Genomic DNA, 20,262 nt, shown 5'->3' on the forward strand with positions numbered 1-20,262 from the left:
CTGAACACAAAAGGAAACTGGGAACTAGAAGGGCATAAAAAGGCAAGCTTTTAGCGTTTTTTCTATTCAGGAAAAATGCTGCTATTAAAACCATGGATACGTTTTTTTACAAGCCGCGTTGAAAAACTGTAGACCGAAGCGAAACGTGAACAAAAATAGCTGGGGAAACATGAATGCGTATGCAAACACTACAATGACTCAGTTTTCCATAAGTAGCTTCCTTGTACCTTCATTAAACGTTCACAAAATATACAGCAGCGTTTTTGAGCTTTCCCATATAAACTCAAAATATAATTCTATTCAAACAAACAGCGTTAAAAAACAAAGCTTTTACAACGCGACAATATTTTTTCCTTAGCGAAGAGATAGAATTTTGCTTTTAATATATTTTGCCTATTGAATAAGACACGGTTTATGTTGGCAAAGTAGCTCCCAATTTAGGCAAAAAGGAAACAGAAAACGCATTCAAGTGTGAAAAACGGCGACAACAGTACACAAATTATCCTTCTAATGGTTTCCGTATCAAAGGATTCTTCAGTAGCAAACATAGTTTGTGTTTACACAAAAAATTTCTTCACAAATAAACGCTAGTACAAATCTATGTCTAATCAATTTCACATTTATCAGGTCAAAGGAACCCTTGAAATTATCCCCACAAAATTTCTCATTATGTATATTAAAAAAAAAACAATTCCCTTATGCGACAACAAGTGGTGTTGTAAAAAACATAGATATGGGAAGGAAAGCAAACTAATAACAGGGAACCATTTATTACATGCGGGGAGGTTTTATGACCGCATAAAAAGTAGAAAAAGGAAGCATCGCTGCGCTGATAACCTGTAAAGAAACGTTTAATAAACGATAAAAACTGATTACACCAAGAAAAGAAAACGAGGGCAATATATCCCCGAATTATACCAAGAACAAAAAAGAGTAGAGGCAATAAAACTTTGTGATGTTGCGGTGACAATTAAGTTCAGGTAAATCAAATTCCGTCAACCCTAAAATTCGAGGTAGATCGCAAAATAATTTATGTCGCTTCACATGCGAACAATAGAGCGATTGTACATATTACGGACAATATTTGACAAAGTTGTAAAATTTAATTACAAAACAGTGACGGATGTTCCTCTGCACTAAATTTTATGCTACCTGCCATTAAAGGAAGATTTAAAGTGTCCAGCATAATAAAATTTAAAAGAGCACCTTTTATGCAATTCTCTTCAACAATCAATTTAATCGCAGAATATAACTTTCGATTGCACCATAGGAACTACCAAATTAGACCAGCTTTTGTCGAACTACAGACAAGGCTAAAAGAGAACAAGAATGCTTGCATGATTTTCCACTATTGCCTGGAGATTCGCAATTGTACAATATTTTTCGGTCAGACAGAGCCTGGAAGCTGTATTAAAAAGCCTCGAATATATATTTTTCCTTCAGCAAGTTTTGAACAAAATAGCCTAATAAGCCTTTTTCAAAATTGGTATTTACGCCTTACTATGCTATTTCTTCATAGCAAGTATTAAGAAAATTAATAACTTTCACCGCGCTTCTTCAGTTCATCCTGCCTTCGTTTTTTTTTTTCATTTTGATATTAAGTGAAAATGTGTAAGACTTTTGGACAACTGTCGTTGTCTCTCAATCAAATACTCAGTGGACTATGCAAAAACTATTAACAAGCGAACAAAAGCACCAGTAACTTCTACATCCAATTAATTTCTTCAAAACCAAGAGTTACTGAAACTGCTGACAAATGTTTGAAAATTTAAAATTCTTTTTAAGCTCAAAAAGCCGAAACAGAAACGCTTGAATATGATTTAAGAACTTTGTCTGCAACAATTTTTTGATCCATAATTGCACATCTGGAAAAACGTATGTAAAACACAAAAACCAGCAAATAAGAAAACAAACCACAAAATGCTAGTAATAAATCGCTTACTTATCAGTTTCAAAGACGTAAATTATAGAATAGCCACCAGACTGCCGAATACAGTTGCGAATTAGACTTCTCCTGTTACATAAATAAACATATATATCTCAATTGACGAAATTGTCCAATCAGTGGTTTAATTTTTTCGATAAAAATTAAAATTTCCCTCACAGTGCTTTGTTATTAATATAGCCCAAGAATTGCCGGAAAATAGCCCCCTTCGACCCAACTATCAGAAGTTGCGATTGAAACAAATAAGAATAACGAAGAACATTGACGACAACCTAACTGTTTTCTAAGCGTCAAAAGTGTTCTAATTTGGTCAGCAATTTTATTACATTCGATAAATAAAGTGATTTTAACCTCTAAATTGCAGGACTATAAGCGTTATACTAGAACCAATTAGTAAAACACTCTAGGTAAACTTAATAACTTAACAAACTGTCAACAAAAATAAGTCTTAGTGCCCAGACCTTTACTCTGTTTCTATGATTTCGTTTTTCGAACTTCAACGTATCTGCGTAAACTCCATTCAGTTGAAACAGCGAGTGAGAAAATCCAAAAGTGAAGGTGACGAATGATTTAAAAGGAAACAAAGTACAAAAATAGCCAGCAAATTGCAGGAAAATAGCCGCCGTTGAGGCGCTTGACGCACATCGGAATTGAAACAGGAAAACATAACCGACTAACGTTGGCCGAATTGCTCTCAAACCACCGGCGAGCGGTTGGCTTCGTCAGTAGCTAGCCACGGTTTAGTGAGGCTAGCTTTAGCTTGATTCGACTCAACAATTTTTAGTTTTCTAGCCTTGTTAGTAAATAAATCAAATAAAAAACCAATATTTTAAAAATTTGCGAAACATTGCAAAATTTAAAACAAAAGCTTCCAGATTTCGCAGTGAAAATGTTCAAAACTATTTTTTGTCTTTGGAGTTATGTTAAATAACTCATCTGCAAGACTTGAAAAGCTTCGTTGGCCAGTAATCAGATAAGAACAAAAAATTTTGAAAACAATCGCAAATTTTAACAAAATCTTGCTAAAGTCCGAGATATTAAAATCTTCAAAACCATTTCATTGTCTTAAGAGATTATCAAATCTTGGAGGAGGTCCGTAGGACCCTGGTGCCGGACAAAATGGTAAAAAAAATCAAAAAGATTCAAAAAACTTGAAAAAATTGCAAATATTTTTTCAAAATTGCCGAAATTTAAATCCTAAAACTTTCCATTACATCTAGAAGCTATGCAGTAACCTGTAATCAAACTCTAAAGGAGGTTATGTGGCTCTTGAGGCTGGAGAAACCTAAAAAATGACCAAAATATTAAACTTGAAAAATTGCAAGTTGCATAAAAATTCTGCCAAAATTTGTGATAAAAAACTGAAAACTAATCCATTTTCCAGTAAAAGTTTATTATCAAATCCTAACGGAGATTTTCTGTTTGGCTGATAAACATGAATATTGACAATAAATATCAAAAAATGAAAAATGCAAGTTTTGTAAAAAAAAAATGCTAAAATTCGTGGAGTTGAAATCTTGAAAAACATTCCATTGCATAGAAATTATACAGTAACCTATTGTTAAACCGTAAAGGAGGTTCTTCTGGCTTTTGAGGCTGGAGAAACCTAAGGACCGACAAAAAAATTTCATAATACTTGAAAAAAATGCAAGCTTTATAAAAAAATTGCTAAAATTTGTCATATTAAAAAATTGAAAGCTATTCCATGGCAAACGAAATTTTATCAGTAACTTATTATCAAACCGTTAAGCAGATTTTTTGGCCCCTGCGTCTGGAAAGACGTAAAAATAGAAAACAGTGGGGTGGGGGCAACAGCACGGTGCGGGCGGGGGGATGGGGTGGGGGCAAAATGGGGGGGGGGTCAACAGCGGGGGTGTCTTCAACCTCTAAGAACCGCCCTTCACACCATAAGTATAAGTCTCCAAAACAGTTTGAGCTGAAACAGAGCTGAAAGGCTCTAAGAGCACTTAATACCCGCTGGGCGCTACCTGCTTATCCCGTTTTTGAGGACGAAAAGTCAAAAGCGTCAGAAGAAAAATCGCATTAAAAAAAGACCGACAGGACTAAAATAATTGCTACAAACTTCGTTTGAGAGCAATTAAAAAGAGATAAAAATTGGCATTTTTTTGCCTGAAATTCAAAAATGTTCTTATTCGGTGTGCAGCTTCAGTTAGATTATAGATTCTAAAATTATTTTTAATTCAGTTTCTAAACTGAAAGCTAATAAGCTTAATATTAATACCAATGTCAGCTACTGAAACTAATGAACTTCTCGATGACTTAATGACCGGGCTTTATCGGTTTATCCCAACACTATTGATTTTGATATTTTGACTTTGACAGTATTCACCACATTGCATAATTGAAAGCGTGAAAGAATTTAAAGTCCATTCATTTGAAACAGCGAGTGAAGTAAGTCAGACACCAAACGTGAAAACAGTGACTTATGTAAAAAAAACGTGATGATAAGGTGAAGAAAATTTTTAAATTAGCAGGACAGATCAACAAATCAACGAATTTTTATTGACTACAGAGAAACCTAGACCGCGAAAGGACTATGAATGGATTGGACAACCCATTTTTGAAAAAATCAGATAAAATTGAAAAACAGCAAAAATCATTTTCAAAATGCCGAATAGGAAGAAAACCAATAGGGAGAAAGCGAATTTTTGTTCAAACACCGTTTTCTGATTACTTCAAAATTAGAGCGAAAAAAATTTACGCCGCAAAACCACATGTTTTTTCCACTTCCTGTTTCGGCGTGACCAAAATCATCACTTCAATTTGGCTTCAAAAATCATGAAAATATGTGAACAGATCTTAAAACCCCCATGCAAATCAAGTTCTTCGAAGTGTAAAAAAAAGAGAACGCATAAACAATAGCCGTTGCGAGGCCGACTGTGGCGATAAATGCAACATTACATTTCAGAAAACCGAACAAACTAAAGCCCGGACTATCAAACTATACCAACACATACTGAAAAACAAAAACCATTACAGAAACCTTTGAACATTTTTTCGATTTTTCTACGAAGGGTTCTCAACGTTTATCTTGAGGACGCAGTATTTATCTTTAGCCAAACTCGACTCTTATCATAAACCATAAATATAGAGGATATATTAATTTTTATTAGAAAAATGATTAAGGGACACGTAACAAAAGTAACAATGAATGATGGAAACCAACAGAATACTTTTTGAACAAAAACGGTGTCAGAGCACACAAAATCGTTAACAATAAGCTGAAATTCATGATTCTAATCTGAAAAGATCGCGAAAGCAAACGGCAGATAATAATCTTAGAAACGAAGTTAAATCTTCTCAAAATGGAAAGCTCAAATTTAAGAATCAGAAAACACCTATAATTACACTTCTAAACACTGCGATTAAGACAGAAATCAACACACACCTGTTTTCTTGTACATAAGCTAGACAACATAAGCTTGAAAAAAACGGTGTCAGAGCACACAAAATCGTTAACAATAAGCTGAAATCAATGAATAGATACAATCATGACCCAGTAGAGAGTCAATGATGTCTGCCAATGAGTACGTGACAACAAAAAGAGCTTGAAAAACCGACCGCAAGATAAAAAAATCTCATTGTTGAAAAAAGGCTCGAAAATCGCAGAAACACCTATATCAACGGTTGGAATATTTCCTGAAAATTTTAAACAAACTTACGGCGGGCGAATCGAGTAAAAATCAGAGATGTGTTGGCTTTGGTTGTATACAGCTCACGCTTAGGGGGTCTCTCGCAGAGTAAGAGCAGGGCTTAAAGAAGTGCTAGTGGTCTGAAGCAAAACTAAACTCGGCTAACTGCTCTCAAACGAACGGTAAAAGTTTGGGTCGGTAGTAGCCAGCTGGAGCTTACGGATGTTAGCAATAGGGGTTGAGCGCAGTCACGGGGGGGGGGGGGGGGGGGGGGGGTCAAGTAATGGGGGTAGGGTTGGGAGGACTGGACGAGAGGGGGGTGCAAATCACCAGGTGGACAGTTTAGTTCAATCGCCAACTTACAAACTAGTAATGCGTATGGCTCTGTGAGAGCTGCTCAGTCACTTGATGCCCTCTGAGCTTTACCTATTTATTCTGTTTTTGAGGACAAAAAGTTAAAAGGGTCAGACATACAACCGGCCAAGCGACAAATTTCATTAAAAAAGAGCACGGGACTAATATAATTGCTACAAATTTTGTTTGAGAGAAATTGATGTCCTTTTAGACTAATAATATATGCCTCTCAGCAGTTTCAGTGCACCCTATACACATATATGCACCCTATAAGATAATTATTTATAACAGAACTGCGCAGCAAGATTACTCTCCGCCAAAATCACATTGGGCAAAATTCATAATCATAGCTGGCACATTGCCAGAAAATAGCCGCAATAGATTCGTAGATCGGCAGTCTGAAAAACAAAAAAAAGACAGACCAAAAAAACTCGTCTTTTCATTGAGGGCTGATCTGTTATATTTTGAATAAAAATCTGTATAAGTTATTGCTGCCTCTATTAGCTGATCTCTAATAACCTTCATTTAGAGTGACACACACCCATTTGACCTTATCTCTTTGAATTAAAGTAAATAGAAGTCAATTTCAAAGTGATGAAGTCATTTTTGAGAGTGAGGTAAGTCAAATGTGACCAAAAATTTAATCACGCGAATGAACAAAAAACTCGCTCCACTAAGAGCGAAAAAAAACGTCACACATGCAATTCAGTTGAAATTGCATGAACGAATGAACAAAAAGTGGCTGTGACGTCATATGGTTGTAAAAAAATCATGACGAAATAAAATCATAGCCGGAACAATTCCGAAAGCGACTCGAAGCGTCAGAACTTCACTAACAAAACCGTAATTGCAAGGGAAGCCACTACCTTTTATATTAAACCATTAACTCACTACCTCTCCAGGTCTGCTCTAAAAATTGGTGAAACAAACCACTGTCAACAAGAGAAACAAAATGCAGCAAAATTTTATATTATCGAAAACGTTTGGAAACGTTAAAAAGTCCAAAATAAATAAGGTGGTCCAAAAACCTGAGAGTCTGAAAAAGCTGACAGGGTTATCAATAGCCCTCAAATAATTCATGATTCTAATCTGAAAAGATCGCGAAAGCAAACGGCAGATAATAATCTTAGAAACGAAGTTAAATCTTCTCAAAATGGAAAGCTCAAATTTAAGAATCAGAAAACACCTATAATTACACTTCTAAACACTGCGATTAAGACAGAAATCAACACACACCTGTTTTCTTGTACATAAGCTAGACAACGTGATTTCATACTAAATCAAAAATAAAATTGATCATAGAAAAGACATAAGCAGCAGAATATTCAAAGGCAAAAAATCGTTTTAATTAATACCGAGGCCGGAAGAAAGCTGAAGTAATTATTCGTCAGTGGAAATTTTGGAAAAACCTTGCTATCAAACTCTCAGTACTGCCTTATGCTGAAAGAAATCAATTGCAAACCAACGAAATTCTAAAAAAAAGCTGAAATCATTCATTTTTTACAACTGAAAAAATCAATATACCGAAAATAAATGTAGGTGCCAGGACAAAACAAGAATGATACTAACTAGTATGTAAATATGGGCACAATGTAAGGAACACCGTAACAAAAAGACATTCTTGATTTTTGAAAGTTAAAAATCAATTTAAAAAATTCAAGAAAAACGAATACATTTCATTGTTCAGCATTCAAGACATAAAAAAGATAACTAGTCATCCGATACAAAGATCTATCCTCCTGAAGAGAACAAAAAATAGGGAAAAGCAGAATTCATAAATACGAAACATTGAAACATTTTGCAAAAAAACGGTCAAAAAACATTTAAGACAGCATTTATGAAAAAAGTTTTAACTGTTTTTCAAAAACCTAACGCCAAAAAATGATTGAATTTTTACTGAAACAAAATTTAAAGTCCTTCATGTTGCACAAAAAAACTATTTCTAGAAATTACAACCAAAATACAAACGAAAAACTGACGAAAATCGGAAAAAAAAACTACCAAAATCGGATTAGCCTATGTACAATTTTATGAAACTAAATTACATCGAGGTAGAAAGAGGCGTTGAGTATAGGAATTATCAAAGGGAAGTTGCCATATTAACTGATTTTTGACAAAAAGACGGTTAAAAGATCCAAAAATGAAGAAATTAATATAAAAAAGCCAAAAAATCAAGAATTATGTGCCGATTTTCAAATTGAAACGCATTTTCAGGCTCTGCAAAACACTGTGGTATCAATTTCCGAGGTTGAAATTTCAATATAATATCGAAAAAAATTTCTACAAGAAACCAAATTACAAGCAAAAAAACTAGGCCACTTAGACGAAAAAACGGCTAGAACCGTTTATCTTTATGTGCAATTCAGTCAAAAACTAATTTTCAAAGTCAAAAAGTTCACTAAACGCAGCGCATGATCAAAAAACTTCTCTCGCTTAGCGAAAAGTTGTTCACCGAGACAGCTTTTCTCACTTTCGCTTTTAGGTCAAAATATCGCGTGAACAAATCTACTTCCTGTAAAATAAAACCGAGAGAAAACCAATGCTCCTCTTCGAGTCGTAAAAAAACCAAGAGAAGGCCAATAATAGCCCCAGCTATCGCTGTGCGGCTACTAATAATCAAGCAAAAAATATGCATTTAAACAGGCTGCACTTAAAATTGCATTTAAAAATTGCGGTTATTAATTAAGCCTCCGAAAAGTTTCAAACCAGCAGTTGTTGTAAATTTAAATACTTACGTCTATAAGCGGTAGCAGATTTACGTGAAAAAATCAGATCACATTTAAATTCAAGACAAAACAATTTGGTACCAAACCATAAAGAGCAAAAGAATTTTTCCGAAAATATTTCCTAAAAAGCCAAAAGCTGCTGAAAAATCGATCAGAAGCTTGTGAGACCTTATTTTAACAATTGGGATTTTACTTTTTAAATTGTGCAACGCTAAAAGTGGTACCAATTTGCCTGGTGTCATTTTGCTAACTATTTTTTTAGCCGTAAGATATTGATTACAACTAATGCATATTTTAATTATTGAGTATTTCAAAAGTGAAAATTGCATTTTAAAACTTTAAAGAATATTTTCTGTGAGAAAAAGTCTGCATGGAAAATGAAAAGCTGAAGAAGAGTGTCCATTACTGAGTGGCTCTCATTTCTCTGAACGAAAAAAAATGGTGCGCCAAAATTTATTTAGTAAAAAAGCCCGGTTCTCAAAAGAACCCTATTTTATGGCAGCTTAGAACAATAAAGCCAGACTTACATTGAACATCTAACAAAACAGTGGCAATCCGCGCAGTTGCATCTGCTTGGCTCTTAGCATGGCACGAAAGGAGCTGATTGTTCAGATCTTTAGTAATGGCTGCAGCATCCACCCTAATGTTCGATGTTGTACTCTTCCTAGGATCATCATCGTCAGTTGAACCTGTAAAAGACGCACAACTACTAGATTGTAAATGAAGTTGTAAATCTCCACAAAAACTGCCATGATAACTTCTGCGCGCCACATATAAACAAGCATCCAGCATCTTAAACTAAAATGAACTCAGCAACAGTCACATTACGATGTTCAAACTGAAATTTAAAATCTGGGCTTATATCCTTATAATTTAAAAACTCGTATAAAACAGGGTTTTCAATTTCTCCGGGGTCCACTCACTTCTCAAATTTCCAAAATTAAGGAAATAGTAATTGAATAATGCTCAATAAACAGGCATATTCTTACCTTTAATCTCAGGCACTGATATGGTAAATCGCGGATCAGCCTGAACCGATTTGCCTCCTAGAGTCCAGGTAATTTCAGCAGCCGGATTCGCCAGCTCGGCTCGACATGACACTTGTATGCTTTCTGTTGTTCCCTCAAGACTTGATATTTTACTTCCATTAGCAGGTGTCATGATCAGCGACTTCGTCTCAGCTAAAGCGAAAGGAAAACATGACCTGCGTTCCTTTTTGTTAAGAAAATATTAAAGCAAACTTGATTGCCTATGAATACTATAACTAGTTGAAGACTCGAATAGAATTACCCGCAGCATATAGGAGCACATTAGTTAGGGCTGGTTTGCTTTCACTGCAGCAGAATTGCTGACTTTGGCTCAGAAATAATTGAAAAACATTGAATAATCAATGCAAATAATTAATTATCAGACCCATTTTGATATTTCCAATCTTTTATGTTTAATTTCGAGGTTGAATGAGTAGTTTTATTAATAGGCTAGGTTCCAGGCTAATGAGTATGAGCGCCAAAGTGTCAGTGTATAAGACACGTTACCAAGTGTATATACTCACTACGTCGAGCATACTACCATTGTTATCACAACCTTTTCCCAGTCCGATCTCCATTTGACGATATTTTAAATCTTTGTCAGAATTTAATCAAATAATTATCTGCCGTTAGTACTTGTCTTCTCCGAGTATCTTATAAGCATATTTGTTTTGTTAAATTTATGTTAATTATTACTTTTGTTCCGGTTAAATTTTTTCTTTCCTTTCTTTTATGTAAACCCGTTATAGTCACCTGTAAATCTGTAAATAATTGAATAGATTACCACCTATCAAAGAACAACTCCGTATCGAAGTATAAACAAGAGCAATTTGAAAATGTTTCTTACATAGTACAGTGAGAGTTCTGACAATTTTTTGGCTTCTAGGTGGCGAATCCTTAGTCGTGGCAGAACATTCATACTCTCCATCATCATGGTATGCAGCGAGTAACACGACTTTTCCGATTTCTCTGTGAGTGCTGTTTTCCATTTCTGTCAACAGTAAAAGCAAACTAATCAATATCACCCAATGTCATCTTGTACTGGCAAAGTTCAACTAAATAAGGCACTGGTAAATGGTTTCAACTTTCTTTGATCAATCATAAAAGCTTCAAACGTTCAATCGTTTGATTCATGCGGCAGCTTCGAAAAAAAACCATTTCGAAGCTGTCGCGACACAGTCTTATGATTGTTTATATCACAGTGTTTATTGTTATTCGTCCTATTTTCGTTTCGTGATTGCTATGGAAAGGTCCTTTATCAGCTCGAAGATTTTGCATATTGCAAACGAAATTGCTGAAAAATGCCATAAAATTACTTAGCTGTTCAAGGTCGGCGGCAACATTTCATTCAAAAACCAAAAGTTTAGCTAATTTTTTGGACAGTACGTTCAAAAAAATTCAAAACACTGACTGATGGCAACAGTATAAATTTGCAAAGCAGGGTCAAGCCATGGGGGTCAGTTGGGTGGTCTGAACAAGAGGGGACTTCAAATCGGCAGGTGGAGGAGGGGTAGTGTTGGGTGACCGAGGGGGTGAATGCGAGGGGTCAAATTTTTAAGATAAAGAACAGCCCTTCACAACATGAAATTGTCTCCTCAAAACAGTTTCGGCGAATCTTATACTTAGAGAATAGTAAAGTTTAAGGCTGTAACAGAGGTGCTCAGCCACTTAATGCCCTCTGGGATTTAACTGTTTATGCCATTTTTGAGGACGAAAACTTAAAAGAGTCAGACGAAAAATCGCATACAGCAAGAATAAGATAATTGCTACAATTTTATTTTGATAGCACTGTGATCGCATATCTAAATCGAACCTTTCGCGAACTTAAACGTTAGCCTATCAACCAAATATGAAACTTTTTTTAACATCCAGCCTGAACATGGAAATGGAAACCGATCATAACGAAGAGGGTTTAATAAAGAAAGCAGCTATAGTACTTTACCAAAATATAATTTCTGAATTGTTGAGAAGGCCTCGATCATCAGCTCTGAGTTTTGCGATTTCATTAAAATATTGGAAAAAATTCAAAGCCCTATTTTTTTTTGAATTGTTAATAAAAAAGGATTACGGCATGCACAATTGTTCGCAAGTTTGCTTAAATCTGCATAGATGAAAAAGACTTAAACAAAAAATATTAGGCAAACATCTAACTTTGTAATCTAGCATCAATAAGATATCCTGTTCTCACTTTAAATCAAAGCTGATCAGCAAACTTTTTTGCAGGAAACTTTTAAAACCATTGTTAAAAGTCGATCAAGGAGCAAAAATATCGAATAGCAATAAAATATCAAAATAAAATTTGTCTCAAGGTTTCAGGAACAAAAAAGTTTAGACAGCTAAATTACTCAAACCAACAAACATAACCAAATAACGTCTGACGAAATGCTCCAAAAAGACCGGCGAGCACTTGGCTTCGTCAGAAGCTAGATAAAGTTTAGTGAGGCTAGCATAAGACTAATTGAAGGGGCGTGAGATGAGCGAAGCGGGCGAATCACACTCAGAGCCGCCCCTCACACGTGTATACGTCTCCAAAAGTTTCTGACTCGCATACTTGGAAACTCGTTAGCTGCATGGCTCTAAGAGAACTTAATGCCGTCTGGGCGCTACCTGTTCATCCCTTTTTGAGGACGTAGACTCAAATGGTCAGAAGAAAAATCAAATCAATCAAGCAACAAATCGCATAACAGAACACAGGACTAATATATTCGCTACAAACGTTTGAGAGCAATTTACTATTTCTCGGTCTTTAGGCAACTTTGACTCAGGAAGAGTAGCTGACCAAAATCTCGCAAAAAATTCTTTCAGTTTGAGCTCAGATTAAATCTAAGATTTATAGGTTTTCGCAGAAAAAATATCTATGGACAGCGCTGCACTCAACTCAATTTTGATTCCAAAGAAATAAAAAAGGCACCAAATTTTTAACGCAGCGAAATATTTGAAAACCGGCAAAGTTAACGAAGTTCAGCCGTAATGGTCCAAAAAGTAGCCAAATCATTTAACTTTATTCCAGTATACTAAAAAACACATTAAATATTAGATGCAGATTGTATTGAGCTGAGAGCACTGATGTGCTGAAGAAACGAAAACTTTGAAATGGTCGCAACTATTGATGCATTATGTAATCATTATGTCCGAACTTAGTCACAAAATAGTGACAATTTTTTCCCCAAAGTCTAAATTTCTCTTTGCAGTTGAATCTATTTCCCCAAGATCATTACTCGCACAAGTCCAACAATTGCAAAAAATATTATTGAAGCCAAGAAAACCTGATCAAAGAACTCCAGAGGCGCAGCTTCTCATTGGATTGGTGCAGCCTTGTTGAAGGACTAAAGATCATTTTGAAGGTACCACAGATATTTATATACTTATTCTGCAGAACCACAGACACTGAACAATCATAGCATCAGCCCATTCTTTCTCTGCATAGGACAATTAATCGAGAGTTATTAATGTTCCTTCATTTTACGCAGATAGCAGACATATTCTTTTATTCGTTGAAAAATCTGTATGTATGCGGATATACTGAATTACTAATTTAAAACAAAATATGGGTACCAATGTCTCGAACAACTATCTTTTCTCCGCTTCCTCTAAAAGGATTTTTGGATAAAAACTAAGCTTTTACGACATTGAAATAACAACAACGACGCATGAATAACGACAACATTGACTCAAAATCGGCTTGCTGCCAAGAAGCCAAAATCTGACCAACTCTTTCAAATGTGGGTGAAAGTTTTCGCAATTAAAGCTAACAAAAAAGATCCATTACATTCAAGGTGATCAAGGTCTAGTTACTAAGATCATAATTTAGTTGCTATGATTCGGAAGTCAATATTCTGTTATCGCATAAATGCGAGTAACTTTTTTAAGATAAAACATGTCTCTTACGGTTGCAAGGCTCTACTGCTTGAGAAAACTCAAAACGTAAATCAACAATTACATACAGATTGCTAAAAATCTTTGTTTATTAACGACACCCAAAACGATTGTTCGTTGCCGCCATTTTAGCTTGTCGTCAAAAAGCTGTAAAATCAAACGAACCGTAAATGTTGCTCGGAGTAAGGTCCTCTCTGATTTGACTGTTCCAAATTCCTTTCGGCCAATTAATGAAGAAGTCGTACTCAGATAAAAAGATATCCATCGAAATAAAACACCTGAACGTTGTCTTGTGACCGGGCCAAATGGCTGAGCTGTCAAACTCTGCACCAATCAATGGTTCTATAGGCGGCGACGTAACACCCGATGTCAAGGAGCTACCACTACTCCGTGTACTGCACTTTACTATAACAAAATAATCACAACTGGAAACTACTATCTGGCACCATTACGGTCACTAATTTTAGAAACGCTAAAATTTAGCTGAGTTGGTGGCTATTTAGCCTTGCTGAGCTAATAATTTAGCTGCTATTTAATTCTCATATAATTAGCTTTTTTCCTGCTTGCCAAATTTGAACTGAATTTGCATCAACAAATATTTGATCAAATTATCCCAACAGTAAAAACAACTCAGAAAATGAAACAAACTATTTTTTTAACTTTAATCACTGTCATAATCTTCAAATGTTTTGAAAAAATGTACCTTGAAAATAAAATTTGATTTCATTTACCTGATAAGAAAGAAACAAACAGGTTGAGAACTGCGTAGCAAATCTCGTTCCATGGCGCCATGATATGCTGCAAAATTGGATTGATATGTCAGTGTGAATAGATTGGAAACAATTGACCGTGTTGCCAAAACTTCATTGCTGTAAAACTTATTCTAATAGACACAATATGCATTTCTGTTTAGCATATGCGGTCTGAAAACAGCGTATTGGAATTATAATTCTATCGAGTAAAATGTAGCAAAAATCTGATTGGTTGATACTAAGTCTGGCAACACAAAACATTAACAAAAAGCAATAACGATATCACTTCTCGCCTCATCTATATAACCACTATAACTGCAATTATGGTACTCAGTTTCAGAGAACCAGTGTCGAAAAAATTTGCATTATGGCCGAAAAATGCAAATTTATTATTGTTTCCCTTAGATGCTCAAATAAATCCTGCAAAAATAAGTCACAAGACAACGTTTTTAAACATTGCAGTCATTGAATAACTGCCCAAATGACACAGGAACTATTAGATCGCACTTAATAATTAATACATTTGTAACGGCCGATGACTACAAAATTAAGGGCTGCATTAATTTTCAATTAATGAATCATCAGATAAACAAAATGGTCAATTAAGAGAAAGCCCCTCCCCTAAAAGGGTAGTCGGTCAACTCGGGGGCAGCAAGTCAACTCCTGTGTATTTATAAATTCTGACAGTAGTCAAAAATTGAAGCATCAGATGCAAAGGATAAAGAAACAAGATAGATATGGTAAGTAGCAATTAAAGTATAATATTCAGTGATTTTGAATCAAGATTAGAAAAAATATCAAGCATTTAGCATAACAGCCTCCTTTCCTCTACAATGGTTCCTATTGACGCTTCTACTGCAGGGCGCCTGCGCATGGAGCGGGCGCCACGGAGGCAGAGTATGGAGCTACGTAAAAGAGCGAAACTTAATTTTGTCCTTATGTACGTGATCACGTCCGAATATGAATCTTCTTTCTTATCGCTGATCCTAGAAGCCAATCTCTGTATGGCTTTTGATGCTGATGGACCAGCTCCTCCTGTACACGAGAAGATTAACGGACAGAAGGTGGCTTTCTCGACGTCGATTATCCTTTGTTCGTATTTCAGCTTCTTGATGGACTCGTGATATTTGTAGGAATCCGGTATGCTTCTTGGGCAACTCTTCGCATACGGATTAAACACTTTCACATCAAAGAACGTTCTGCTGAAGCTAAATCGAAGCAACCATCAGCTTTAATATCTAGTCGAGCGTCGTCATCAATAGTAGTAGTTCTATTTGCGAAGGTTTCCCCTTGCAAAGACTGAAGAGAGGGCTCTACTTCGACATCATCGCAGACCTCATTGAGCAGGTTGGCAAAAGAGTCACGGATGTCATTGTGTCTTATGTGCGTATAGCCACCTTTTGGACAATGAAGAGCATGGGCTACATTAAAATTTTCTCCACATGCGCATCTTAATGGCAATTTTACGGGATCCCATCCATATCTAAGAGCAATTCCATCTCTAAACTCTCCCTTGGTTAAATCAAAATGATATCTTTTCAATGGAAGTGCATTTAGCCAGCATGATGCTCGTTTTTCCATAGCCAAATCTAGAGAATATGCCTCTTTATCATTGATGAGATCTTTGATTGCCAACTTTTTCACTATAGCTTGTTCCTGTTTTTCGTTTCTGATTTTCTGAAGTATTTTCTCCTGATAAAACTCTGCATCTATAGCGTTTTGATTCTGTAACGGCTCACAAACCCGAATAGATCTTTCATATTCGTTTGCCCTGTCTTCAGGAAGAAGAATGTTCAGCCCACCCTCTTTAAGAGGAAGAGAGAAAACCTTCCGGTATCTGTCACTGTAAGAGGGATGATTCAACATTGAAGGTACAAAAACAAAAATGAGATCTTTCCCAATATAGCCCCCACCCCTCAGCTTAGTGGTGATAACGTATAGCCCCCCCCCCCTCCCCCTATGGTAATTTTACCATAATGGGGGGCTATCTTTTCATGGGGGGCTATAATGGGAAAGACTCCAAAAGTGATTAAGGAAGATCAAATTTTAAAAAGCAAGCTCGCAGAGAATGTAACCACATTAGTGTTTATTTAATACCATACAGTGCATTTAGCTGCACGGAGTAAGCATTTGCTGCAACCCTTTTTTGCGTATAAAAGTTTCTGTTTCAACAGGCTGAAAGCTGTCAACTAATCTTATGCCCCGAGTAGTCTTCAAGTAATGGTAAAATTTTTCATAGCTGAGAGTTATTGGTCCCTATAGGCTTCATTAAAACATTGTCTTGTGTTACAATCGCAAGCGATTTGCTACGTGCAGATGTTGGTTTCAGAAAGCTTCATTGACAAATTGCCACATGATATCCAGAATTCATTTTTTCAGTCCTGTAGTTTGACAAACATCAGCGTGCTCCGCGAGTCGATTTTCTATTCTGCTTTTTCTAAGCACACATTCATTTTCCCCTCTCAATCAGTCTCCTCAGCAATTTGAAAACTTAATGTCGACAGTCATCTTTTATAACCTCGGGCAATATCAGACCAGGCGATAAATCGGACTGGTCCATATTTTGGCTGAAACCTCGCTTCAACCTGCTGAAAGAACCTGATAAGAGGAAGATGACGCCACCTTTGTCCATATTTCGAAATCCAGATAAGAGCAAGATAGAAAACGTCCAGAACAAACAAAGGTTCATGGGAAATACTTTTACCCGATAACTGGATCAAAATAAAAGGAAGCACAAAGCCAATGAATTCTAGATTGTTGAACAACCGAATAGCAGCTCACACAAATTACGAATGCAGAAGCGTTCAAAAATGGAACAAACTGCCCTCTTCAATAAGAACTTTTTACCGTAAAACCTGCTTTTAAAATGTTTTAACCGAGTTTTTGCTCGATCAACACAAGTACCCGTTAATAGACAAATAGGAGCTTTCAAATCCTATTTTTACCTATGAAAACGAACATCCACAATTTGAAGATTATTATATTAATAACAATGATGATTAATTTTTAAAACATTTTAGAGCATGTAGATATCTAACCTTAGGGTTACAGTCTGAGTAATTTACATTTTTCAAAAAAGCATTGAATTTTGATCAAACATTTTAGCAGCCAGATCATTCCACATAGCTCTAGTGACTTCAATTTGAGAAAAACTCGAATAGATGCTAGTTTCGGCAGCTATCTGGCTATTCCTCTTTGTAATAAAAGCATCCTACAAAAAGCCAAGTTGCAATAACGTATTTTCAAGAAGCGCTAGAAAATATTACCGAGATATATATTTACTAAGATATAGACAGGTCAGAAGGAAAATTACAAAACATTCATGGTTATATTATGTAATGGTTTAAGCACTATTTAAATAATGGAAAGTGCTGTAAAATAAATTTCTTAGATCAAAAAAGTTATGAACTACTTTATGAAGGCGTTTTCGTTTGGTAAAAGTTTCATTTCAAAAAGAAGTCGATTCGGGAGGGACTGCAAAACTGAAAGATTTTTTCCGAAAGCTGGATTCAAAGCTGGCGTTTGAAAATTGTAATAAATATTGTCACTTTGCCATCTTCGAGATACCACCGACTTAAGATAGTCTAGAACCCTCTGCGGATTGTGAAACAGACGATGACCCATCTCAGGAATTTTAAAAAGAATGCGTTTTCGTGCAGGTAAAAATCCAAAATTGGTAAACCAGGTGATAGTCGAAAAATTAATCTGCAAGCATAGTTCATTATCCGCTGTAATTTCTGTAGGAGAACGTCGAGATGCCCAAAACAAAGCGAATTACAAAAACCAAGCCTAGTAGGAATTAAAACTCTCACTAAATCAATTATTGAACATTTCGGAACGGAGACTTTGATGGAAAACATTTTACGTTGGAAGTAGTAAAAACTTCACCCACTGAAATAATTTGCTTGGATAAAGAGTGTAAATCATCTGAAACATATCCCAAAAATTCATTTTTTCAGAAGTCATTGAAGTGGAATATAATAGACCATCAAACTCATCCGCGTAATATTCATAAATTCAGTTCTCTTTGTATTAGTTGAAGTTTCCCACCATTAAATAAATTTTTACTGAGCGCGCAGAAATGAATGGAGAAGTTTTTGACCCTCATTGTTGTTGTGGACAAAAATAAACAACCGTGACATCAGACTAAAATTGATAATTCACGTTCAGCTTCGCAAATATAAGCTCTAATGGTAACAGATAGCAAGTAAAAATAAGCAGACCAAGAACAGAAGCGTACGAAACACCCGATGCAACTGAGTGCATTGAAGATTACTAAAATTTTAAATAACTTCATCATTAAAATTTTTTTATCTACCGCTGAGGTAGCTTTGGAGAATACTGAGAATAGGATATCCAATTCCTTGAATATTTTCAAGAGCAAGCAGTAGTATATCATTGTCAATTGTATCAAACGCAACTGATAAATCAAGGCCAATATAAAGCGTGCTTTTCCTCAATACTACATTTAGCAAAACTTCATGGGTCACTTTCATTAATGCTGTTATTTCGTCATGTTACTTTCTCTCACTTGAGACGAACTTATCATAAGCATTTTGGAATTTGCAAAAAGAAATATTTTCAACAGTTGTTGCTAACATCTCTCAGTTGTTGTTAATCAACTTTCCAATAATTTTTAGATAAAGCCAAGATTTTTCATCGGACAATCTTTTAATCTAAGCTGTGGCTATCGGATTTATGATGTAAGGATTTACATCACCTGTTTCAAGAGCCTGTGGAAAAACTTGATTCTCTAAAGAGGAAATTATAAGGTTCAACAACAAGGATAGATAAGAATCAGGAATTAACTCAACAAAATACGTGAGTATTCGCTGACGTACTGCTAGAGGATTCTGAAATCAATTTTCACAAGCCATTAAAAGATTATTGCCCAAAAAACTCATCCTGCTCCTTCTTAAACATTGGGTTATACGTTGGTTTTGATGAGACGCGGTTGAATCAGAGGCTAGAGTTTTGTTTCTTTCATGTTTTGCCAACTGACAGTTTTCTTCGCCTAAAACAGATTTCAATAAAGCAAACATCTGGTGGGTAGTGTCGCACTTTATCCTTATTGAGTAGTTGCTCGCAACGCGGGTGCGCTTACTATTAATGAAATGATAATTCGCGGGGCGAGATCCTGACTTGAGTATTCTATGGTTACTCGCGGAGCGGGTTTGAAACAAAAGTTAGTCAATTGATATCGAATTGCAGAGTTTGAAAAGTGAACTGAAGTGCTTATTAGCACTTCCAGAATGTCTGATCCGACATGTCTGATCACAAAGCGGGAAACCAAGAAAAGAAGTGTTGAAATGATTATGAGACAAGATTTGAACAAAGTATGAACTGAATGATGAAGAGCAAATAAATTGAACTAAATTGAAAGCATCGTATTAAAATGTACTGCATCAAATAAATAACAAAGGATGATATCATTGGGTATCACATACCCCTTGATTCGACAAAAAAAATTGTGACAATAGCAATTTTCTTATGTATAAAATAATAAAAATATTTACAAATTAATACTTTGTCCTCGGTTAAATAAATAATAACAATATATGTACTGGTTATCATAGCTAAGAAAAAAATAATATTAATTTACAAATTTAGAATGGAGTCAGTTTGAATTAGAATTCAGTTTTTATGCGCACTTTACTCATCCATCATTTGTTGATTTTCGGACTAGAATACCGTCATAGAGCGTACCAAAGTCAAAGTATCAGCATCCAGAAGTGATGGATTTTGCGGGGCTGGCGGTGAGACGTCTCCTATCATCGGTGATAAGTTGGTTTCATCCGGCTGTTGGTCCGCAATGTGCTGGACAGTTTCAACGATTGATTCAAGTGGAGGCTGATATTTTTCAACATCTCCCGCTCTGCGTGGAAGTTTGGGAGGAGCTATATTTGCAGAATCTGCTGACCATTCAAA

At 35.7% G+C, this 20,262-nt stretch overlaps 1 protein-coding gene across 5 annotated transcripts in view; it reads right to left on the reverse strand.

Moving 5' to 3' along the window:
• Positions 1 to 14,505, reverse strand: part of LOC142344606 (uncharacterized) — a 67,770-nt gene extending 53,265 nt beyond the window's left edge. For all 5 annotated transcript variants that reach the window (XM_075396405.1, XM_075396403.1, XM_075396404.1 and 2 more), the window contains exons 1-5: positions 14,314 to 14,505; positions 13,748 to 13,987; positions 10,554 to 10,697; positions 9,668 to 9,859; positions 9,206 to 9,367 (exon numbers count right to left, since the gene is read on the reverse strand). In XM_075396405.1, coding sequence (XP_075252520.1) covers positions 9,206 to 9,367; positions 9,668 to 9,859; positions 10,554 to 10,697; positions 13,748 to 13,987; positions 14,314 to 14,374 — 799 coding nt within the window. In that variant the 5' untranslated portion in view covers positions 14,375 to 14,505. The remainder of the gene's footprint in view (positions 1 to 9,205; positions 9,368 to 9,667; positions 9,860 to 10,553; positions 10,698 to 13,747; positions 13,988 to 14,313) is intronic.
• Positions 14,506 to 20,262: the final 5,757 nt, after the last annotated feature.

The sequence above is a fragment of the Convolutriloba macropyga genome, chromosome 8 (genome assembly GCF_964194025.1).
Source record: "Convolutriloba macropyga chromosome 8, txConMacr16.3, whole genome shotgun sequence".
Taxonomy (NCBI): Eukaryota; Metazoa; Xenacoelomorpha; order Acoela; family Convolutidae; genus Convolutriloba; species Convolutriloba macropyga.